This window comes from Strigops habroptila, chromosome 1 (genome assembly GCF_004027225.2).
Source record: "Strigops habroptila isolate Jane chromosome 1, bStrHab1.2.pri, whole genome shotgun sequence".
Classification (NCBI taxonomy): Eukaryota; Metazoa; Chordata; class Aves; order Psittaciformes; family Psittacidae; genus Strigops; species Strigops habroptila.
Window position 1 is genome coordinate 35,632,545 of NC_044277.2, and position 25,067 is coordinate 35,657,611.

General features: G+C 36.3%; 1 protein-coding gene across 5 annotated transcripts in view; it reads left to right on the forward strand.

Annotated features, from left to right (window-relative positions):
* ARMC1 (armadillo repeat containing 1) overlaps positions 1-25,067 on the forward strand; it is a 30,555-nt gene that overhangs the window by 996 nt on the left and 4,492 nt on the right. For 3 of the 5 annotated variants that reach the window (XM_030486237.1, XM_030486206.1, XM_030486245.1), the window contains exons 2-4: positions 1,521-1,721; positions 5,137-5,228; positions 22,880-23,069. In XM_030486237.1, the coding sequence (XP_030342097.1) occupies positions 1,530-1,721; positions 5,137-5,228; positions 22,880-23,069 (474 nt within the window). In that variant the 5' untranslated portion in view covers positions 1,521-1,529. Of the gene's footprint in view, positions 1-1,517; positions 1,722-5,136; positions 5,229-22,879; positions 23,070-25,067 lie in introns of all 5 variants that reach the window. The other 2 variants (XM_030486228.1, XM_030486217.1) reach the window with 1 other exon arrangement.

Here is a 25,067-nt window from a genome sequence, read left to right on the forward strand (position 1 = left end):
AAAAGATGGTCAGGGTGAAGAGACTCTGAATGGTCTGGTGCTTGCGTCGCAGAGCTGGAAGTCAGAGACTTTGGTTAGCGTCAGCTCCACAAGTGCCTTGATTTTAAAGTTTTACATAAGTTCCTTTGCTAACTATGGAAAGTAATAATATTTAACAGAGGTTTGGTTTTCATTTTAATTGAGTGTTGTCTGCTTTGGAAATATAAATTATTGGTGGAGCTGCTGTATCTCACATTTGATCTCTTTTGAACTTGTGATAGTCAAGAAAAATGGCCTGGAGACTAATGGTTGGTGTGTACTCCGCATTAGCACTCCCTTTCCTGAAGGAAGGAGATTAACAGCATCTTTTTTGTGTGAAAATGTCAGAAATTATCATAACCAAGATGCATATTTGTGGTTCATTGTTTTTTGACAAGTGTGATTAGTTTGTGTTGCTCGAAGGCCTACCTTCAGTCAGAAAACTTTGTACAATAGTATTTGTTTGGGAAGTGATGCTAAAAGAATGTAACCACTCACATATGTAATTATTTTATTTTTATGCAGGGGAAATATGGGAAAAAACGAATTAATACATATTTACTCATGCGTTTGTGCCTTAAGGAAAGTTAATGGCATGAGTTGGTACTGGCAACACCAGAACCGCAATTAGCATTTAGTAGTTTCAGAGGTACATAATTGGTCTTTTGCAGGAAACTAGGTTTTTGCACCATGATGTAACATTTTCTCTGAGTAAACTTAGGCTTTTGTTGCCTCTGAAGTAGTTTAAATTCCTTAATTTAAATTCCTAGTTTTAATTCCTTACTGAACAACTCTGGAATATGATACTCTCAAGCTAACGCGTCTCCTTTGAAATTGGTCTGGTGACTTGGACTTCGGCTGAAGCAAGGCGTGACTTGCTTGCTTTCTCGTTGTTGAGAGAGTACTAGTGAAAAGGCAAAACCACCCCAAACCCAGCCTCTGAAACCCTTTTGGCTTTTGAATGAATGTGGCGTTTGATATATAAATCCAAATTAAAACTTACTGTTCTTGACACAGTGTTCATCTTTTGCTGGATTTTCTGGTTTATTTTTGTGTGAAATTTGATTATTGCTAAAGGTACTCTGAAAATCCATGTTATGATTTTACACATGCTTATACAGAAGGGTGTTTATAGACTTTTAAGGTGCCTTGTGTGAAAACTATGGATTTATTGGAAATATTTTAAGTAGTGTAAAAATCCCCACACAAACATACTGCAGTAAAAGCTGACTGGTCTGAAATTATACATAGGAAACAAATTAAAGTATTATTAACCAAACCTAGCTGTTCTCTGCATAGGAAGTTTAGATTTCCACTTTACAAATGTCAAGGTCCACATCCTTATCTCATCCATGTTCCATGAATTCTAGTCCTTGGGGTTTTTTTACACTCCTATGCTTATAACAAATCAGTGCCTTTGTGCTTTTGTCTTATCTGTTTGAATTGATGATAAATGTCGTGGTATTAGTAATACAGAGGGTTTTTGTTTTTTTTCCCAGCAGGTATTTTGTATGCATGGTGCAGGAAAAATGAATTCTACTATGAGTGAGGAGCCTGATGCACTCTCTGTAGTTAACCAACTCCGAGATCTAGCAGCTGACCCATTGAACAGACGGGCTATTGTTCAGGATCAAGGATGCCTGCCAGGTCTTATTCTGTTTCTGGACCATCCCAACCCTCCAGTTGTTCATTCAGCTTTGCTGGTAAGTATTCTGGAGATAAGTTTGTATGTCAGTAGGATGTTTTTTAATTTAGTTAATATGTTTTTAAACAAGTAATAATGTAAAAAATAAAACGTCGTTTTACGTTACATTGATGTACGTTATACATGTTTTTTAAAAACCATGCATTTAAAAAATTGTTTAGCAGTGACACATTATTCCAGGGGAATTTATGGGGTTTTTTGGAAGAGATTAATTTACTTTGAATTTTTTCGCTAATACAGCTATTTCACTTTTTCTGTGGAGGGAGGTAAGCACCCTTAGTTCTCCTTCTTAAGATGAAGCCATGGAGCTTTGTAAATACACACCCTAATAAGACTTTCATATTGTAAAAAGATATAGGATAAGTTAGGTTTGAGATGACCTCCAGAGGTGAGGTAGTCCAATCCTGTGCTCAAATTAAGGGTACTCAGACCATGGCTCAGGGCTGTGTTCACTTGGTTCTTGAACACCTTGAAGGATGGAGATTCCATTACCTCTCTGGCACTTGGTTCCAGCATTTGATGACCTTCATGGTATTAAAAACCAAGCAAACAACATCCCTCTCCCTCCTCCTGCCAAAACCAACCCAAAACTTATTAATATCTAATACAGCTTGTTCCAGCTTTTGTCCATTTCTTTTTGTTCTAAATCGTAAATGCTAAAGTCCTGATTTCTCATCCTGAATCTAAATATTAATTTTAAAAACTGTATTTTTTGCTTAGAAACAGGACAAACAAAAGTCAAAATTTTGATAGCAGTCTAATTCAATTCTAGTAAGATTTTAAGTTACTAAAATTTGCAGTGTTCTTTTTTCCATTTTTTTGTCATTACTGAGTTCTAAACAGTGTGAAACTAAAGAATAAAGAGCTCTGGCTTTACATACAAGTATGCATTATTTATACAATTAAGACCAGTCTGGGTCATAATTCTGTATTTTTCATTTGTTTTACTTTCATACTAGATATTAGTGGACTTCTTGGAATGACTTTAGTGTCTCTGATACCTTTCTGGGCTCTTGAAATAAGGACCCATAATCCAGGAGACCTGTGTCCTGCTAACTGCTTTGTAGGTTAGTCTTGCCAAAGCATTTACCAGACTATAATGTTCTTCACTGGAAGAGCTTTCAGTTGACTTTACAGTTGCATTGCTTTTCTTCCCAGTGTGGTTTCCTTAGGTTGTGGTCTTAAAAGAGGATCTTGTTTGGATGTCTCACTTTTTCTTATTTTTCTCCTTCGGGCTGCATTCTCACTGCCTGCACGAGATTCAGTAATCAAGTCTGTGATCATGTTACAAAATAAGCTCTACATGAAAAGGACTGACTTCATCAGATTGCTGAGGGCTAATGCAGTTTGCAGTGTGGTTCCAGAGCCCCAGATGTTACTCAAGTTGTGTTGTAGGGCTATCTTGTTGGGTGGGAATGGGAGACAGCTGTGTTGTTTAGTGGTAACCTGCAGTTAGAGTGGATGAAATTACTTGCGAGCTTAAAGTTAACGTAGAGAAGTGTTTTGCTGAACAGAGGCTGAGTCAAAGTCCATAATAGCAACGTTTCTTATGGCTTCAATGGACATAATACACATAAATAAGTGATCTAATAAGCATAAATGATCTCACTTCTGTGAAGGTGCAGATGTTTTGGCTCCCATGGAGGGCAGGGGAAATGGGTCATCATAGTGCTGAAAAGTCAGGTCGCTTAAGTTGTTCTGATAACTTTGCCTTTGGTCTTATTTTAGTGGAAGTTACATTTGTGTGTAAAGAATTTCTAACAGATGGAAAAGAGACTGCCTAAATTTCGACTCAAATATTTGGCTGTTAAGATAATGTGGTTTTTCTTTGTCTGACAACATTACACCCTTACTAAATTGCTAGAACAGAGACTAATAAAAATGAGAAACTTTTTCCACCAGTAGGGATGCATTTCTTGACATGAAAGTTAGTAGTTAAGAGCTATCATTCAGGTATTTCCCCATAGTTGGAAAGTAAGAAAATAAATGCATATACAACATCTATAAACTGCAGTTGTTGATACTAATCCATGTCAGGAAATAGCAAAAATATCATTTAGAGGTTTTATCATGGCAGACAGCAGCCAGGCTTTCTCAAAATGCAATAAAATGGTCTTGAATTTTACCTAGCATGTGCTGAAGATGATTTGGAAAAAAACCCAGGTAATTAGTTCTCTATCTCTGAAGGGATTAAGGATCACGTTACTTTAGAAGCAGCTATTAAGCAGCATAGCTGTTATATGACTATATTGAAGGAATTGGTGCACTTCTAAACCTTGCTAAAAAAAGCCTATTTTATAAACCATTGTATTTGTGTATTGCAGGATTTTTCAAGTGCAGTTCTTATACCTACATACCTACATCAATAAAACACTGACCAAAGAACAATGCACAGTACATCTTCGGGTGTTCCTTCTAAGAAAGCTTTGTCTGTCAGCACTAACAATAGAGAGATGTCTCATGAAAAGGAGGACTGACATTTTAACCAGAAGAGTATTCATGTTAGGAGCATCATGCAAATAAACAGTTGCTGACTGGGGTCAACAATGTGAAGCTGTTTAAAGAGTCTACCTTGAAAGGCAAAGAAACAAAACTTGTGCAACAAATAAGTATAAATTCCCAGTTTAGGTAACAGTAACCTAAGCAGCTTCCTGCTGCTTGTATTCTTATTTCTGCATGGAGTTATGAGTATTGCAGTTAGTCTTCAGAAGCTTATAAATGCGGTAGACCTCTTTCTGTGGACAGTAGAAACTTGGTGATGGATTTTCTAGTACTGGGGAAGCCTATAGAATGGATGGAAATTATGCTAGAAGCATAATGTATAAAAATTGCTTTAGATCTCTGATCACATAAATGTTTGGTGGAAGGGACTTCTGGAAGTCATTCACTTCAGCTTCCTGCTTGAATTGGGACTGTCACCGACACTCAATCAGGTCAGTTGTAGCTTTGTCTCCTTGATTCTGCAGTGCCACTAGGTCATCTGTTTCAGTGTTGAACAACCTTCAGAGTGAAAAATCTTCTTGTAGTATCTGATTTGAACTTTCCAAGCTGCAGTTTGTAGCTGCTCCCCATTGTTACATTGTCTGCTGCTGTAGAGGAAAGTTTGGCTTAATCGTCTTTGTAAAGGCTTTTTGAGTAGTTGTAGACAGCTGTTACATTGTCCCTTAGATTCTCTTAGTCAGTACAAATAAACCCAGTCTCTCAACCTTTTCTCATAGATTAGATATTCTATGCTTTCTGTGCATTTATAAGAACACCTCCCCCCCTTTTTTTTTTTAATGTTCACAGTAGGTGATACTACTTTTATCTTGTTACTAGAGCTCACATTGTGAATGTTTTGGAGATGTGCACTAATAAAAATGAATTATAATGTACTGGACATCTTTTTGATTTGCTGTGGTTCTTTCTTTTAGGCTCTCCGCTATTTGGCAGAGTGCCGTGCCAACAGAGAAAAGATGAAAAGTGAACTGGGTATGATGCTCAGCTTACAGAATGTAATACAAAAGTAAGTGTACGTTGGGTTGTTGGATCCAAAGACAGTGTGAATGTAACATTCTGATGCAAAGTGAAACTTTGACTATTAATTTGTATAGCAAATTTTTAATACTGCATTCTTCCATGTTGAAGTTATGTGCTACAAGCAATTAATGGTTTCTGTTTTTCAGTATAGCAAAGTAATTAGACCATAGTCTACAAGAAAAATTCATTTGAAAGGAATTTGCCAAACAGATTTCTTGCCCTTGTTACAGAAAACTAATTTTGTCTCTTCCCTTTAGGTCCACTTTTAATCCTCATCATTGTATATGTGTGCCTTGCACTAGTGCATTAATGAAATTGGTTGACATCTGCTACATTTATTCTCTGAATCCCACTTCTGGGAAGAGAAATTGTATATGCAATATATTTGTTTCAGTGTATTTTTGAAAGTATGTATCTGCACTTCTGTGTTGAGGAAGCATCTTGCAGGCAGAGTAGAAGTCAGTGAGGTTTGTAGTGGTTTCTTAATTTCTTGGTAGACTGGGTCAACTGGGTTATGTTTCAAAATTTGCCACTGTTAGATTTTGTCAAGATTGTTAACTGTTGAGTCTTGAACACTGGAAGATGTGTGGGTACATGCACACTGGAGAAGATGCACATGTGCACTTATCAATAGAAATTAATATAATGAACTAAGATGACATTATTAACAAAAAGAACTCCAGCCTCCTTCAAAGATTAGTCTGACATAGCAAGAATTAATTTGCCATCAAGTTACTAAGAGGTACTTATTTTATACACAGTTTGATAGCACTTTAGTTAACTGGACTTTTCAGATATGAGAGACTGTTCCATGAGGGAGGAGAGAAGTCATATTGCTGCACAGAGATAAATGCTTAAAACTATTATTTAGAAAAGGATGGAACACAAGTAAAATTGGGTATTAAAGATTCAAGTGGAAAGCTTTTGAATCTTTTATATGCTAGCTGAATCTCTAACGTATCACTTGTGGTATAAGTTACAAGTTTCTTTTAGAAAAAACCCCAGGCTAGACTTTGCTAGTTCCTTCATCCCATAGCCCCTCTGGTTTTGGCGGTGTATCTTTTGTTATTCTCTCTTTCTAACATTGCTTATCTAAAGGTATGAACCTGAAGAATTGGAGGGGAAATTCTGGTCGGTTCACAAATCCTATGTGATATGTGATCTAAAGGAGATTAAAACTGTTTACCTTTGAGTACTTCATTAATTCTGCTGAAACTAACAATATCACCCATTGGCATGAAATTCAGCATTGTGCCTAAATATCATCTTGTTATTCACCGGTTACCCGAAACACAAGGATTTAAAACATGTCTTAAGTGGGGCAATGAACTAAATTACTAGAATTCAGAAGAGGATAGTTCTTACTTTTTTTGAGTAATGCAATAATAAAACTTTTTTTAATGGTAGGTGTTTTTAATAGGATGTATGGGGGGAAAATGGAGTTAAGTCTTACAGTAGTCACCTTTTCTTAAGGACAAGCATAGTTAAGGTAAAGTATTCCAAAGTCTTTGCTACTTTTTTAATAACAATAAACACTGAAATAATTAGGTAGCAACAGAAGCATATATTTCATAAGAACTTTCTTTTAGTACAGATTATATGTCTGTTTAGAGCACGGAGTTGCTCTAAACAACTCTAAACTTAATCCTTAAGCTGCTGAAAGGGGAATGTTAGTTCATTATCAGTCTCTGCAGCTTACAAATATTACTTAGGGAACAGTCATAATTAAAATTTCTGTTTAAAGAATTTTATAGAAATCTCTTCGACAGCATTTTTTTTCTGTGTTTCAATTTCAAGGACTGAAAGAGTGTGAAGTTCAGAAACGTGCAGAAAAGGAGGGATAAGTCAGTAAAAACTGGAAATGTTGTAGGTGTTCTTTTTTTCTAGAAGGATCGTTGGCAACAGTAAGAACATACATTTGATTTGTATGCTTGTAACATTTGGAAAGTGTGATATCATGAAAATTTAAATACATAGCATCTTCAAATACAAGACTTTGTCATGTGCTTGTCAGGATTTTAGGCTTTCACGTTGACAGGAAATGCTGAAGCTAAGTTTTGTGTTGCCTGCAGAAATACGGAGAAAGATGGTAGAAAAGTGCTGAGAAGATAAATGTAGAATTATTTTTGTCACAAGAAACCAATGTTTTGGGATGGTGGTCTTTTGTTAGAAGGTCTGTAGAGGAGAAAACAAGGTATTTACCTTCTTGTGATTTGCTTCACAAAATGCGGATACTAGCTTTTAATGTGATTTCAGTTTACCAGAAGATGTTGTAGTCCTTTGAACTGAAATGAAACATTAATAAATGCAGTAATAAATATTTTGGTCTTAATGACTTCATTGTCTACTTTTCAGAATTTGTGTGTGTATCTAGCTCATCGCTCTGTCTAGTCTAAAATCTTCTTATTGTTTCCACAATTTGGGGGTTAGATTTTATTTTTTTTTTTTGGTGATATGTTATAAAATTGTGAACGAACCATATGAAGAGATACGAACTTCTGTCAGTATTCTGCTTTTCCAATTATTCTACAGTTCTTTGAAGCGAGACAGAACCCACCATGTTCTGGATCAGAAGTCGTAGTCACTGGCGTTTTGCTCTTGACAGGTTAAGCACATCCTGTGGTCTGAATCTTTTCCTTTCATCAAGGATTTTGTAACTGTCACTGTTCACTTTCTTTGACTTCTCACTTAACTGAATAATATTCAGTGGCTTTCCCTGTTCTGTATTGAATCGTGACAAACTGTATTCTGCCACTGATAAAGCTGTCTTATGTCTTTTCGAGCAATGAAATGAAGCTTGTGTGCATAGAGGCAAGTTGCAAACAGAATATTTGTCATATTTCATACTAAAGTTGATGTTTAGCAGTGCTGAACTGACACTGTGCTTAGAAAGTCAAGAGTTTTAGAATTCCAGTTCTTTTTTGCTTTCAGTTATGTAAATCCTGAAATTTAGGGCTTTTCTTGTCATGTGAGTGTCTCTTTATAAGCCTTGGAGGTCTCTGTATTGCAGACCTCAAGTTCAGGTGTGGAATTTCTTGCCATAATCTGCCTACAGATAGCCAGTCTTAACAGATCTTCAAATGGTTGATGCCATTAACTGGAAAGTAGTTGGACTTGGTTTGCTACTTATGACTTCTTGTAATAGTACATGGGAACCTCAGGCATGGGCCAAAACCCTTTTGTTGCAAGTAACACACAAATAGTGGAAGAAGAATATAGCACTTATTTAAACTCATTATCTTGAAGGTAAAGTACTAGTTCCTTCGTAAGACTATTGAGCTTGAGAGTTTAAATTGAGTGCCACCTGTTTATCTAATGATAAGCAGTAAATTATATTCCGTACTGTACCATGGAAAATGGGTAGGAAATATTTGAGAGACATTCAAGTTTAATTGTAGTTCTTTGAGGTACGTTCATGTTTGATTTCATGACTTATCAGTTGCCTAGAATTATCTGATCAGCTTTTTGGTATTTTCTTATAATAAGCATTATAGCTCATTTGTGAAAATCATTTTGCTGCTAAAAGGAATGTTCATCTGACTCCTTAGTTGATACTACATTTCACTTAAGGAACAAAGGATAAGTTTGAGGTTCACTGTGACAGTGATTCTCAAGACGTATGAGCACTAGGTTTTGGTGACAGAAGAGTAACAGATTTTAGATGTAGAGACTGAAGCCTATAGACTCTAGAACAGAAATACGAAATGTCAGCTCTGAGGAGTACAGAATAAAAATCTGAAGGCAGTGAGATGCTTACATATTTAGGATTTTTTTTTTCAGGCTGAACTTGATTTGGAACATGTATATGACTTTCTGAGATACTTCATAGGAAAAGCTTTATACAGTTCCACGTTTTCTAGGACATGTGAGGAGCTGTTCAAGTTTCATGGAATACTTGAAAACATTTTTCAAATATAAAAAATTCTTTTGCCCTATTCTGCATTTGCTGGGGTTTTTTTCTTCTTAACGGGACATTTTTCTGTTCATTTACGTCTGCTTATTTTTAAGTGAAGCTTGATCCATCTTTCCATGTTATAAGCTAGGAATGGTAACAATGTTGGAGAGAAATCAGACCTTTAAAATTCCGACCTGCAGGTTTCCAAATTTTTCTTTTTCTTTTGTTTTTTGCTTTGTATGGTTCATACTGCTTTATTACAGTCACAAAAATGTTTCACTCCCTTGCCAGGTGACTGAGTACTTGGAAATGTATGTGTAGAAGTGTATGAGCAAATAGGTAAAAAGGAGAAATTGAGGCTCATTGGAGAATGATGTTGCATTGTATTCCAGCAGTCAACAGTTATTTAATACTGAAAACTGGTTTAGTTGCTGGCTTTATGAATTGTATGGAGGACTTAATGTGTCCGTATGGACTTTATAAAATGTTATTAGCAGCTTCTAGAATTAAAATTAATTAGGATTTATAGCCTACAAGGAAATATACTAATTTGTGTTCAGAGTGAAAGTGACTTTTGATGGACAGTAAAGGTCAAAGTTCATAATTTTTCATAATCTTTATGAGCAGCATAATGGTACTGTTTAAATATAAATAACATGTATTTAAAAAAAAAAACCTGATGAAGAGTCAATATACTAAATAGCTCTTATTATGGAACAGCAAATTACTGAGAGTGAAATTCCAATTACTTAGCTAAAAGAGCTTTTCAAGATAGTCTTCCTTTGCCGGGGTGTCAGATTTAACAAGCTGAACTAAATCCAGTGCATTAATCAGCTCTTCCAATTTATTACTTGCCTAAGAAGATTAGGGCAATTAATATGTGTTTAATTAGAGTCCCTTGCAGATCTAGTAGAATACATGCAGCCTATAATTGCTGACTTCTTACTCAATTTTAATTTTTGGTAGCCTTAATTACCTGTACTTTTTGAAAATTTAATTATTCGTTGAAACCAGCAAAGTTTAAATTTATTATGTCTCACCAAACAAATGAAAAATAAAGCCAAATATTTCAGGTAGTGTTAGCTGAAATGCAAATGTTAGGGATGCAACATCACAGTAGTTTTATATTGTGTGACATACTACTTTTTCTCTCTTTTTTTTTTCCTATTTTTTTGTGAGAAAAGAGGGTTGGTTGGAGAAAGATGGGGCAAAGGCCATATATTAATTAGCAAGAAAGTGAACTACATCATTAAAGGGATATCTGATGATGAAAGGGATATTGCTGTATCAGAACTGTCTTCAAGATAATACTTCATGAGAAATCATAGCTAAAAAATTTTGTAGACTTTTCACATTTACTGAACTTGTACATTTATGCTATCGATTGGAGTACTTAAACTCTGGTCTTCAGAGGAGAAGGAAATAGCTTTTTACAGACTAGAGATTTTGTTTTTCTATATCTGAATCACTTAGTAATGTTATTTGAGATGTTAGATACTCCTTGGTATGTGGGGCTTTTTTACACATCAAAATTGAGAAATAGTTGAGATTGGGTAATGGGATTCTGTTGCAAGATTATTTTTGGAAACTACCACGCTTGTGATTCTGTACTGAGAAGTTGTGTTTTTGGAGAAATCATGGTTATCCTATGTCTTAAATATTCCTGTGAGCAGGAGCTTCTCAAAACTTTGGTTTTAGAAATTGTTTACAAATTGCAGTGTATCACCTGAAACAAAGAGTAATACACACTTCCCTCTGTTCCATGTTAACTTTCCTGGCCTTCCCTTTCCTATTATTTTCCCAAGCTGCCTTGTTTTACCCACTTTGTCTGTTAGAAGCAAAGTGCTTCTAGAAAATTACACTTCGGTTGCTGGTGCATCTCTTCCGGCTGTGGGGCTCAGTCTATTCAGTGCTCTACCAATGTGCTTGTTAATAATAGATGGTCGCAGCAGGAGGACATCTGTGGGCTGTTTTATTCAGCATTGTTAAGCAAAGTGGCTTAATATCCTCCTCCCCCACCCCTAGTTTCTCTAAGGAATGTTTTTGTTGTACATTTTGTTAATCTTAAAGTTTTGGAAATAGTTTGGGGTTTGAGGTTATTTTTGAAAAAGCATCCTCTTCCAAAAAAAAAAAAAAACCAACAACCAGCAAACCCCAATAAAATATTAGGAAATGTAGGAAACGTCAGTATGTTCTCTTTAAATAGACAGTGTTATTTGTTCTAAGCAGCTGAATGCTCCTTTTCTCTGTCAAACAGGTTCCTGGGATTTGGAGGAGATTATCTATAGGAAGGAGTGGAGGGGCAGGAGAGAGGATGGGGGCAATGCTGTGGGCTCCGTAGGTCAGTAGGGCACGTACTCAGTAAAAGTTCTTGCTCTTTTTGCTTGTGAGTCATGATAAACTAATAAAGAGTTCAGACTTTCTCACAGTTCATGAATAGTGTTAAAAATATTTCGAGACCTTTTGTTTTATTTCTGTAATATATTTAGCATTATGAAGGATATAGGAATTCATCTCAACAGAGATGCTGGCACAGGAACAAATAGTAACAAGAAGTAAACCACCAAAAGCATTAATAGAATCATAGAATAGTTAGGGTTGGAAAGGACCTTAAGATCATCTAGTTCCAACCCCCCCACCATGAGCAGGTAATGAAATGGTATAAAATCCTAATTTTACAGTATTGGTGTAAACCTGGACTTTAGTCATGATGTAATAGGCTTTGTAGGAGAATCTTATGGGGTTTGTGAGATAAGAAAATAAAGTTTAAAGGCTTGGAAAGACAGACATTGTTTGTAGGAATAGTCCAAGACTTGACTGCCGACAATTCAAATGTAGCTAATAATTTACATGTTCAAGTATTACTGTGAATTGGTATTTTGCAGGGATTAATAGAAAGTGGCAGTCCTATAAATAACAGTTCTAAAGGTTTATTATGAGAGATGTGATTTAGGTTGAGCTGATTGGATTTTTTTTGTCTGTGTGTGTAGAACAAGATGTGCTCAAATGTTCTCTCAATGTACTTCTGATGTTCAGTGTCAATTTTTTTTACCTCAGGACCTCTCTGTAGTCAAAGAGGTATTAAAAACTCATTGCTGCTTCTTGCACACAACTTCCTTGCTTAGTGAGCTCTATGCAATCAGTATTGTTTCTGTACTTAAAACTTTAGGTGGTTGTCAACCTCTAGATTGGCTTTTATGTGTTTGTATTACTGGTTTTTGTTTGTTTATTTGTTTCATTCTGTCATGTGTCTGTAATTCTTTTTATAATGTTTCTGACTGCAGTCAGGAATCCATTTTGGTTTCATGTCTTACTTTCAAAGCTACTACTTTCACCTTATAATATTCCACTAGATACCTGGCATCTGTATCACGACTGTTGGTTGTGTGGCTTTTTGTCATTTGATGCCTGTCTCAATTCAGGTACTATATATATCCATAGACTTTTTAATATACCAGTTCAATACAATACTAATTCAGTAGCCTAGCTTTTAGTATACTAGTTCAGTATATTTGCACACTCAGTGAAGCAGTGGACCAGCAGCTTCTGTAACTGATTTCCATGCAGTGCTTGCAGTTACTGCACAGCTTTCTTGGTATGTCTCTGACACTATAGTGCTTGCATTTCAACGCCTTCATCCCCTTTTTTTGATATAAATATTTAATTTTCTTGGTATTTAGTGAATTTCAATTAAACTAATTGACAAATAATGAGGTAATTGTTAATGCAGTGTTTTTAATTGGTCATTTATGTAATGTCAGATTTAGAGACTGCCTGTAAGGTCTTCAAAATCATGGCCTTCAGCTGGTTTACAATGACTGCCTTAAAAATGTGATAACATTTAATACAGGGCATGAAACTTGCTACTTAACCATTGAAGTACCTAATTTCTACAGTGGTGATTTATGTACAGTATCTGAAAAAGTACGTTAGCAAATTGTAGGTTCCTAAATCTGGAAAACACAGTACCTGTTACTGAGTAAATAGGCATTATTTTGGTGTTGCTTTTCTGGCAGAGAGAGGGCCAAGATTATAATTGCTTTGAGTGCTTTGTATTTAAATGTGAGGAAATGAGTTGGGAAGTTAGAAAATAAACTAGTAGGCAAGAAATGTTGTGACGAGTATTGTAGAATGGAGGGAAAAGAAAGAGAACTTTGAAACACTGAAAAAAAGGTGTGTGAAGTATAAAATAACTTTTATAAAAATACATGTATATCAAAGCCTTTGGTCAGTGTCCTAGTCAATTTCTTCTTTATTTAGAAAATAGCTGGAGCAGGGAGTTAAGTATTTTAGAAAGCAGTGTAAGCTTAAGGTGCTTTTATTCCTATTTTCCTGCAGACTTGTATTAAACAAATATGGAACTCTGAGAAATTTTGATTATAAAAAATTAAGTGGTTCACAGAGAGGTTCACATGTTCTGATATGTTAAAAAAATAGAAGCTGAATTGGCATTTTAGCTAATTACTGAGTGTATGGTAGGAAAAAAAATACCACCATGCTGAACTCAGTGCCTCAAGACCCCTGTGACATGGTGTGCCTAAAGGGAACTGTCTTCTCTTTTAGTGGCAGAGTTCAGTACTGAGGTTGAAGGGAAGAGATTTAAATGGATTGGCAGGAGAGTCAGGAATGGTGATAGCAACACAGGGTGCCTTTAATACTCAATAAAACTTGTCATCAGCTGGTGTCAAAAGCATTTTAAGAACACAGTGACCTTCACTGATTGCTATTGAATTTACAAGAAAAAATGCCAAGGTAGCATTCTGATATGCTGACTTTTGCTAACAGCTTACTAAAATTAAGAGCAAAGAAGGCATAGGATGCTTTGAAACACAAGTAGCAAGTTGTGTTGCAAAGTATTTAATACTTACCGCAGGTGCAGATTGACAGTGTTGTAGGCTGGAGCCTACATTTATCTGTGGAAAGGGAGTTGATAGATACAGAGCACTTGTGAGGTTTCTCATCTTTCCTTGTCAGTATCATGTGTCTGCTTTTGGGTTACAGTGAGCTTGTCCACAGGTGATTCTTGTCCCTAGTATTGACCTTCATGCTAAGTGTCTCAAAAAAATTGCAGATTTGTTTTCTATTAATCCATAACTGTCTGGATTACCCCCGAACCCCCTTTTATTTTTTTTTTTTTTTTTTTTCTTTCTCTCCTGAATGCTGCTCAAGTAAGAAACATAGTAAGGTGCTGGTGTGTGATTAGAACTTGCATAGCTTCACATGGATATTACAGGCAGTAAGTGCCACAAAGGGAAGTGCCTCAAAAAATATTAGTGGTGAAACAGTCTGCATTAGTGGTTTCTGAATGGAGCTGTTATTTCAGAAGAAAGTGAATTTCACTCTGGAAAAACTAATGCAAAGTAGATACGTTATTCTGAATTAGATGTATTTCTATTCAGGAATGTGGTTTTTTTTATACTTTGTTGTTTTGCAGTACATACTACAATACCTTTTTCTGCAAGATTTCCATTGGATTTTGCAGCTAGGAAGTCCTGCGCACTAACTTGGAACGAATTAAAATTGTTAGTGCATTCTGTAATTACACAGTGCATCATCAAGTTCACACAGAATTTTTTCCTAAACCTTGGTGCATGCTTCAACCTGTATTTTGCGTGACTGCTGTCCCTTTGGCTAGCAGTGAAGCTGCTCATACTGGCTTGCTTTAAACAAAAGAAAAAATCCATTGGCAACAAATAAGTAGTTCAAGAGTATGAAAACAAGGTGTTTAAATAATTGTTGCTTTCAACATTACCTACTTCAAATCTCTGCTGAATAAATGAATATCAACTATATTAGCAAATTAGTCAAATAGAAAGCTTACACACGGATATGCCTACGTAGACTAAACCTGCATTTTTTTCCTCTGGTACAGGTTGCTGTAGTTTAATTCTTACTATTCACATGGGTTTTGTTTAGGAAAACCTTTATCTGTAAGTTTGTAAACCTTTCTTTTTGCTTTCTCCAGTAGATTTCAGGGAAATGATCAGATGAAGCTTACTTCTTAAAATTAAACTGTGGAGTTAAGACATAAAAGGGTTTTCCAGATAATTATATACTGTCTTCATATATTGTTATATGATATGCTTAATGCTATTAGCATGCTGATAATACAAGAAGTGGTATTTGGTTTCCTTCCAAGATGCTCCCAAAATGTGAACATCATTCCAGCACTACTAGTACTTCTACCTGGTCGCTACAGCAGGGTTACCAGGAAGGACTGGCTTTTTAATGCTATTATTTGGTAACTTCCACCAGAAAGGACTAGGAACAGTTGTTGCCCTTAAGATTTATTTTGTTTTTAACCCCAGTGCAATTTGTTGAAGCCATATAATAAACATGATTTCTGCCATGTAAATCCATGAAATGATTACTGTTCATTAGCAGGCAAGATGTTGGAACTAGCTACTGTGAAATTCAACATGGAGTTTGTGTGTCTGTTATGCAGACTCTTGTCTAGCAAATGCTACTCTGAAGCCTTTTGAGTTTAGTTGAGTAACAGGCCTGGATTTTTATTTTTTTTTAGATGGAGAATATGTCCATATGGTAGGTACCAAGCTGTGGAAGATCAGAAGTTGATCTTCCATTTAGCATATAAATAGCAAGAGTTAAAATTGGATTAATAGCTAAGTTAAACATATGGCATATGTTCGAATCTGTTATCCCATTCGTGAAAGTTTGTTCTCTTCTTGTGATCAGAGGACAATAGAATGAATCAGGGAAATGTTCTAAGCACGGGTAATTGTGTGCTAAATGTCACAGTCGCCTATCTTACATCAGTCAATGGGATTGTATTGTGACTTTCCTCAGATTTAAATTTATATTGAAGTTTTTCAGCAGTCTTCAGAACATCCCAGCATTTACATGGGATTTATCTAACTTTTCAGGGTCAGTAGGCATATGACTTAACACTGAGCTGGAAGTGGCGCTGGGAAATCCAATCCTCGCTCCTAATTTCAGTGAGGTATCTTTTGTTTAGTACAAAATCAACTTCAAGACATCATTTCCTCATTCCGTTCTAAACTTTTAGTTTAGTGTCTCCTAGGTCAAATTGTCACAGCTAGTAGTGGCAGTAGAGTCTGGAATACTTGCCAGGTGGCAGGAATCTTGCAGGTCTAGAAAGCATTCCAGGGAAGTCTGTCTGACCTTGCCTCGTTTCCATGGTGCAAGCCTTGGAGTAAATAAAGGTGACATGTAGCTAGCACATGGTTGATACCGTTGGAGTGCAGTCACATAATACAACTGCACTCACGCAGTACATAGATTCATCAAACAGACCAGCTGCTTGGTTTTTGGATTTGGAAATTGATAGTGCTACAGCTCATGGTGTCACTTCAAGCCCAGTCCTACAGGTTCTATTGGTTTTCCTGTTCTACGCTTATGAATTAGTTTTCCTATTATTAACCCACTGTTATGCTTGATCTGTTATTGTTGGCTAAAATAAGAATCCTGCTGTCTATATTCTTGAGGATTTGACTTCTTTTAAGAAAGCAGGTGGTAATTGTTTTTGTCGGCTGCTGCATAATGTTACCTGGTCCTTACTGGGCGTTTTGGGGCTAAGGAGAGCTGAGGTGTACTGCAGTGGGTAGCATGGTATTAGCACCGCAATGGAGCTGTGAGAAAAAGTGCGCTGAAGTAGTGCTCTTTTCCAAGTTGTTTTCAGATTACTTGCCTGCTGCCTGGAATGAGTCAGGAGAGCAGCTTGTGAGCCCACCGTATCATGGGATGCACTAAAGGCTCACAAGAAAGAGCAGCATTCTTGGAGATAAGAGAGAATCTTGTCCTGGCACTGGAGCAGAACAGCCAGTAAAACAGCCAGATCAGATAACTGTCTTGAAACAGATTGCTTTTTCTCTAATACCATGCTCTTTCTTTAGGCTTGTCATTCATGCTCAAAGTTTTCATCAAAACCATGTCAATCACTGTGTCTCACTTCTAGAATCACGGATTAGTGATTTCCCACCCTCCCTTGCAGCATGTAGCAATTCTTTGCAGCTTACTGCTCCCTTTAGTTGTCGCTAGAGACAATTTCTGTCTTTAAATACAGTAAGAATGGGCTCTAAAAGAAATTGGTTACCTGGAAACGCATACATCAATGGTCTTAAGGCATAGTTGATAGGAATATCAATTTGTTAGCCATTTTTAAACCATAATTAGATCAAATGATAATTAAAGCAAAGTACATGCTTTAAGGTTTCTAATACAGGAGCATTTACCCCACAATGTACTTAGAATTCATGCCAATCCATTAAATTCTCACTTGCCCTTTTTTTGTCATAGAAGGATACTACATTTGTTGCAGCAAATGAGGTTCATTATGGAAATAAAATGATGGTTGAGAATAGAACTACTTGGGATCTTAGGGGAAAAATATTATTTCTGCCTTATAGGGGCAGTACTTGCATGTATTAAAAGGGATCGAGTGAAAATATCTACTTCTGTGTGATCATAAGTTTTCTCAGACTTTTTGGAAAGATGCTGCTTGGGTCATTCTAGAAATGGAGTCTCTCAAAGTCGTATTTCAAATTTGAAGATCTGTACTTTAAGGTACTATTTTTTCCACTAGAATGTAAACCTCTTGAGATGCCGATACAGAAAATTTTACCTGAACTGACTTTACAAAGTTAAGATCTATTTCCTTAGTTTTGAGGGTTGGGTTAATCTTTCCTTCACCACTGCTAGCTTTCTTCACTTTTACAGGCCTGCTCTTACTATTAATTTTTCTGTGTGTTGGTTTGCTAAGTACTTACGAAAGAGAGTATAATGATGAGCCATACAGTGCATGTCCACCTTGTCTGATTGGCTATACAATAGCATTTCCTTATGAGTTGTAAGGCTGTATGCCATACCACCTCCTTCAGGGGGCCATGTGTACTGAAAATATGTATAGTGCAGACACTCCATATGTAAAAGTGTCTATTGCATGCGAATAGGTGGTGTACCGTAAATATACTGTTCTTGTATATCATTTTCCTTGCTTGGACCTTATCAGAGTTTGGGGCTGTTCTGTGATAGAAAGAGTCTACCTCTGGTTGCCCTCTTCTCATAGAGGTTTCTCAGTCTTGTGTAGGCAATGAGCTGTAGCTCTTCTATCCCGAGGTGTAAGTGATGGCTCTTTCTAAAGCTAGAAGTTGAGAATGATCCATCTGTCTTTGGATCCCTTACTCCTGAATAACCTTGGGGAAAATGGTCTGTTGGTAAAAGGCTGAAATTGGTCACTAGGTTACAAGTGGAGTACTCTCTTTATGCTCTTTCCTTGTAGTTCAAATGTAAACTCGTGAGTGAGCTTAGGTACATTGACATTTTCATCTATGTTGTGAAATGACTTGAGGTTAAAATACTTCTTTGGTGTTCCTCTGTGCTCTTATTTTTGGTTCTATACTAAATTTACTGAACGCAATTATTGTGCTATGTAGAATTATGAAAAAATGCTATAGATTGAGGGAGAAAACTTGGAGCAGCATTTTCCTAAAATCAGTGTCATATCTGAACCAGTAAACTACTGGATTTTTAAGCTTTGTATCAAAAGTTTCTGAATTGATATTATAAGGTATAATAAGCTTAATAACTTTTCCTCAATGACTGTAGCTGGTAAGATCATGCCATAAGCTAAGGTGAAAACATTTGCAATAATTTATCAATAAGCAATTGATAAATTGCTTAATAAGTTTCGAGAACAAAGCCCCCCCTTTTCCATCTAGCTTTGTCTTTAGTTCACGATGTCTTAAGATAAAACAATTTAGGACTGAGCAGTGAACTGTAAGTCTAGATATGGGAGCAGGAAAATTCTGAAATCAAAATAAAATTACACAGCTGCTTATATGTCAAATCTTTCTAATTATTAGGCACATTAGAGTTATGTAAGCCATCTTAGAATGGTTTGGGTTGGAAGGGACCCTAGAGATCATCTAGTTCCACCCCCCCGCGATGGGTGGGGATACCTTCCACCAGACCAGGTTGCCAAGCTTCATCCAACCTGCTTTGTTTGTTTGTTTTGGAAAACAGTATGTAAGGAAAATAGCTGGCAGGAAAATTAAATTCATGTTGGCTTTACTTACATAAAAGCCTAAAAATAAAATACACACACATCACATACACCTTTGGAGTTGTAGCCAGTAATTTTCGTGTCCTTCAAGTTTAGCTCAAAATTTGAAAAATGTCCTGTTTTACTATTGAAACCTCTGCAGCACTTAGACCATGTTTACAAAGTTATTTTTAATCGAAGAAAATGGGAACTATTTATTGTATCTTCTTTTGACAGATACAGCACATGTCACTTGGATTCTGTGTTCATATTACTTATACAGCCAGTCTTGGGTGAACATAATGGAAGGACAGGCAGCAATCTAGGATGACAGGAATTCAAGAAGACAGTGAAAATTAAAGGTTTGGGTTTCTGACAGGCATCTTCTGAATCTTGCTGAAGTAATGTAATATGTTACAGCCTCTGAAAGAGATGGTAACCAACTCTTAACCAACTGTTACTCTGCTATAACTAGAGACTACCATTTCCTTAGCAGGATAGCAGAACACTAGTCGTAGAATCATAGGACAGCCCAGCTTGGAAGGGACCTTGAAAAATCATCTGATCCAGCCTTTCCTGGGAAAGGGAACCTAAATGATACTGACTAGTGGCCTGTCCAGTCACATCTTGAAAACCTCCAGTGATGGGCAGTCTGCCATGTCCCTGGCGAAGTTGTTCCAGTGATTGATCGTTCTCGGTCTCTGACTACATAGCGACTTTATAGTGTGTACCTGTACCTTCAGTGATGAATAAAGTGCTATACTGGAGTGTGGATGAGGGTGGCAGAAAGATGAGCAAGAGTTCCCTAGTGTTGCTCTGATGGTGGCAGGAGGCTGGGTTGGACAGCTGTGAGCAGTGGTATCTGAAACTGCTGACATACAGGTGCTGGGGGGACCTGTGTCAGTGCCCTCAGAACCCTCTTCTCTTACGGTTGCAATTTTGTCTCATTTCAGGCAACAAAACCATAGCCCATGTCTTACTTTTGTTAAAACAAACAAAAAATTGGCACTATTTTACTATGTTTTAATTTTACATGTAGTTTCATTGTATTTATCTTTTTGTTACCAATGAAGTGTATAAAGAAACGGAGTCAGCGTTGAATGGGGAGGGTTTATTACACTTACTTTTAGGTAGGTGGCTTTTTTCCTTAAAGATCACAGTTTGGGTTGGAAGGGACCTTTAAAGGTCATCTAGTCCAACCCCCCTGCAATGAGCAGGGACATCTTCCACTAGATCAGGTTGTTCAGAGCCCTGTCTAATCTGGCATTGAATGTTTCCAGGGATGGGGCATCCACCACCTCTCTGGGCAACCTGTGTGGGTGTTTCACCACCCTTATTGTAAAAAATTTCTTCTTATATCTAGTCTGATACTAAGGATTCTAGTCTTTTTATAGCTGTTGTATAAATTAATGAAAGAATAACAGATTGATGCAAAACTTGTGTTCACCCATTTTACCAGTACACTAAAAACTGTAGAAGGCTTTGTGTGGGATTTTGCACATCTTTGTTTTAACTGAGGTGCTGAAAGGGTAGTATTGCATTTCTACAGACTAAAAGTGGCTTATACCTTTATTGGGGGTTATTTTGCAATCTGATACTCCTATGTGACATCTGTTGTTCATGCCCTTGTAGTGTAGTGTCTGGGTTTCACACTTCTTATTATTACAGTCAGTTGCTTATTTTGCAACAGATTCTCTTTATATAAGGTTAAAATCTTGTCATCTTCTGTTTGGTATTTTTTTTACTTTCTTATGTAAGAGGCGTAACTAGAGTTATCACCTGTAACTTAGTGGCAGATACTAGCAATCCTCTATTTGGGAAAATACAGGAGATTATCTGAGTAGCTTGTTCAAGTGTATGTGTGTGCACATGCATGACTTTTACCTGTATAGAATATCTTAGAATACTTGGATTGAATGAGAGCAGATTTACATTTCTGTTTTCAAATCAACGGGTTGTTTCAATAGTACAGTTAATTTTAGGTCATTAGTTTTCCAAGAACTATGGCAGCTATAATGTGTGGAGCATAAAACATGTATGAAAATCACTGTTGGTTTTTTTACTTTTAGACACTTGCATATTTTGTATTTGCTGACGTATTGATAACTTTAAATTCTTGTACTTTTGTGTATGTATATATTATGGCTAATATTAAGTATATTTTTTCTCATTTGTCTTTCTGATTTTTTTTCTTTAACTCTGGGATGCGATAGCACAATTGTATTCAAACAAAAACTCTTACCAGCAGCAAAGTGAGTGCTGTAGGTGGGATAGTGACATTTTCAATAGTGTGCTTAGTTAACTGTATTTAAACTTACCAAAGCTTTAGAGTCCTCTATTGTAAATCACTTGATACAGACAGGATATTTGTTGTTGAAAGAATTTGCCAAAGCTAACAGTGGGTAAATTTCTCAGTATCTTGATAAAATGTCACTTTTGCAGAAGCTAATTTATTACTACCTCAGGACACCAGCTTGCACAGCTTTATCATCTATTTTATTACTTTATCTAATAAATTATGGAAGGTTGAAGTCACATGAGTTCCCAGCACTTGTTTCTGTGAATTAGCATAGGCGTTTTCTTCACTGTAGGAAAGCAGAACATAAGCATGTATTGAAAATGGAACATATGCTGAAATGCTTTGCTATTTTAGGTCTTGGTTGTTTGCTTATTACTTCTTTTTTTCCTTTTTCTTTTTTTCTTTGAATGCTATCAATGTACTGCATGATGACAAGAGCTCACGTTTTCTTCTCCAAATGGGTGCTGTTCAAAACAAGGTGCAGAGAAGAAAGGTTAGCTGGGACCTCCACAAGTTGAGGATTCCTAACATGCTTGCTTCAGTGTTCTTTCTTGTCCATATGGTAGGATGGAAAATGTGTTTAATGTCTGGTAATTAAGGAAGTAAAATGGGGGAAAAAAATAAATCTAAAGGTACTTGTTACTTTCTTAGTGTTTGCTAAACAAAGCAGCAAAGCTGTCATTCATCATTTTAAGATTAATTGCAACTTGATGCCATAATAATTTTGCTTCTGCACATAGCTTTAAATCACTGGCATAATTAAAACAGGGCTGAATATGGACAACAGATTTATATTAGTACCTTACTAAAGTTAGTTTTAATCAATCATAAGAACTTAATATATGTTTGGTCTATTACCTACTTTTTTTCCTATCTAAAAAAAATGCTTATCATATAGTTCATACCATAAATTTTTGTCTAATCAGAAATAACCTTTGGATTCTATAAGAAAATCTGTGTTTCTGTTTTGCTGTTGAAGCCTTGTATCTTTGGAGAAGAAAACATTTGGAAACATTACAGTTCTACAGAGAAATTATTTTTATTATGTAACAAGGAAGGTGGGAAATGAAACATATCACAAGGCAGTTGGAGATCTTTTGTTTAAAAAGAAAAAAAGCTCGATGCAAAGTGTTTGGTTTGTAGTTGTCAAACTGATACAAACTGTATTTATGTTGTTAGAGAACACAGACTTGTTTATAGTGATATTAGAATTAACAGTGACATAAAAATTGGAGTATGGGAATAGAAATAGTTTTACCTCGTTTCTCCTCTTCCCTTTTAAAGCTTTCTCTGGGTGTTGACTGTGTAATTGTATTTCTGTAGCATGTGGAGTATTCCAGTTGCAAGGAGATAACCAGCAGCTGTTTGGAGCACTAATGTAAACCCAAATATTTAGAAATCTTAATCCCCTTTTTCTTTAAGGACCACTACACCAGGAGAGACTAAACTTTTAGCTTCTGAAGTCTATGATATCCTTCAGTCTTCCAACATGTCAGACATGGACAATGTGAATGAGATGAATTATCGTCGACGGAAAGCACAGTTTTTCCTCGGCAGCACAAATAAGCGTGCCAAGACAGTGGTTTTGCATATAGATGGCCTTGATGATTCGGTAAGGAAACCTTCAGTGTTTATGTAAATAAGGCATGCTGTACTGAGATGTATTTTGCCCACAAAAATAATGTATTCAGGCTACTTTTGTAGCATCATCAGTTGTCAGCAATTTCTGTGGATCGTATTTTGAATCACAAGATAGATGCAAAATCTTGCATAAATTGAGCTTACTCAGAATATCTAAAGAAGATGTTTTAAGGCAGTTTCCTGGATATTTTTTTTAAGTACTCTAAAACAATATTCTGTTTCCACCTCCCCTAATTTTCCTTCCTTTTTCAAGAAAGATTGGAATAAACAAGGTATCTTCAGCAGTTTTACTTAAAAATAGTAGCTCGTGGTTCTATCAGTGTGTTAAACTAAAAAAGTTTCCTTTTAGTTATGAGAGATTTCAGACACTTCTTATTACTGTTAATTTAGAAATGCTGTATTTTCTTTGAGCTGGTTTTGCTACATCTTTTCATTGTCTGTGAGATCTCTTCTACTGTAGTGACCAGAATGGCATTTGAGTTAATGAGGTCTCGCTGAGTCTTTATGTAATGTCAGAATAACTTCTACGGATTTATCTACCATACCCCTGTAGATAACACCCCAGGGCCATGTTTGCCTTTTTACGGCTGCCAAACAGCATGTAGACTGTTTAAGCATGTTATCCACAAGTGCCCTCCGGACTCTGTATCTTCAGTTTTGTACCCATTTTAAATGATCAAACCTGATCCTTTGCTTTGTTGCTTTACATTTTGCCAAGTAAGCGTGTCCACAGGCCCAGTTCATCAACACCATACGCATCGTACTGTTTTCATAAGACCATAGTTAATTCCTTTAGAAATAACATGCTGCTCTAGCTCACTTTATACAAAGTAAATATTTTTTACAGTTTTGTCCTTCCAGCACTTGCTCTGTCTAGAACGGCAGTGCTTTGTCAACACCATTGGCTTTTGTACTCTGAAGTGGTGTTTGTTTTGTTTTGTTTTTTTTAATTCAGTCCAGTGGGTTGTCTCCTGTTAAGTTTGTTTTGTTTTGTTTTTAAGCTGGTAGTTGATTTGTTTGTTCACAGGTATCTCCAAGCAAGGAATTTAATCCACTTCTACTTTGTGAGTTTAGATATTCTGTCTGTAGTCTGATTCTATCTTAAAAGTGTTTCTTTGTACTCTTCGACAAATGGAACTCGTTGAGATTTGTGGAGTTTCTCTCTTAAATGCTGAGGCAAAGGTATTCTGAAAAAGCATCAGATATTTAGCTCCCAAGAGCAAAAGTGCAGGCTTCTGTAGTTGCCTAGAGCGCAGCAGCATGTTTTCTTAGCTTACTGTTGAAGAAAAATCTGACTGTGCGCTGGCTGGAGATGGCTAGTGTATGTAGCTCTGTATTTCATCAGATGATTAAAGAAATGTTAGTGATACTCCAGGTGCTCACGCAGCAGTTAAACAACCCTATAATGCTGTTTTAAATGTCACGGTAAGTTGGGACTGTGAGGGTAGTGAAGAATGTGAACAATAAAAGCAGTTTAGTTTCATTCCACAATTTATTTCAGGCCTAGCAAGCAATGAATATCAGGTGGCACATACAAGAGTTAAAAGGCATAGTAAGTAAACACAGGGCTGTAAAGACTGTGTTCTCAGTTTACCTGTGTTTTGTTATTTAGATTTGAAATGGAGTTGCTGTCAGGAATGATTGCAAATCCTACAAAAGCTTGTGGATTTTGAAACCTCAAATAGCAGATATTGATTATTTCAGGAAGGGAGGGGAAAGGTTGTTTGTTGTTAGAGATTAAATTATCAACTTGATGATAAGCTTTTAAAAAAAAAATAAAAAATTAAGCAGTACTTCAGGATTCTGTGGCATCCCCCTCAGTAAGTTTTCTAGTCTGTATGTTTTACTAATATTTGTTAGGGTATGATAATTGGGGTTTGGTGTGCAAGAAAATAACCTAAGTTTCACCTGTCCTGCTCTATACCTGCCCTACCCTGTGCCCATGCTTCAGGACTACCATGTACAAAGA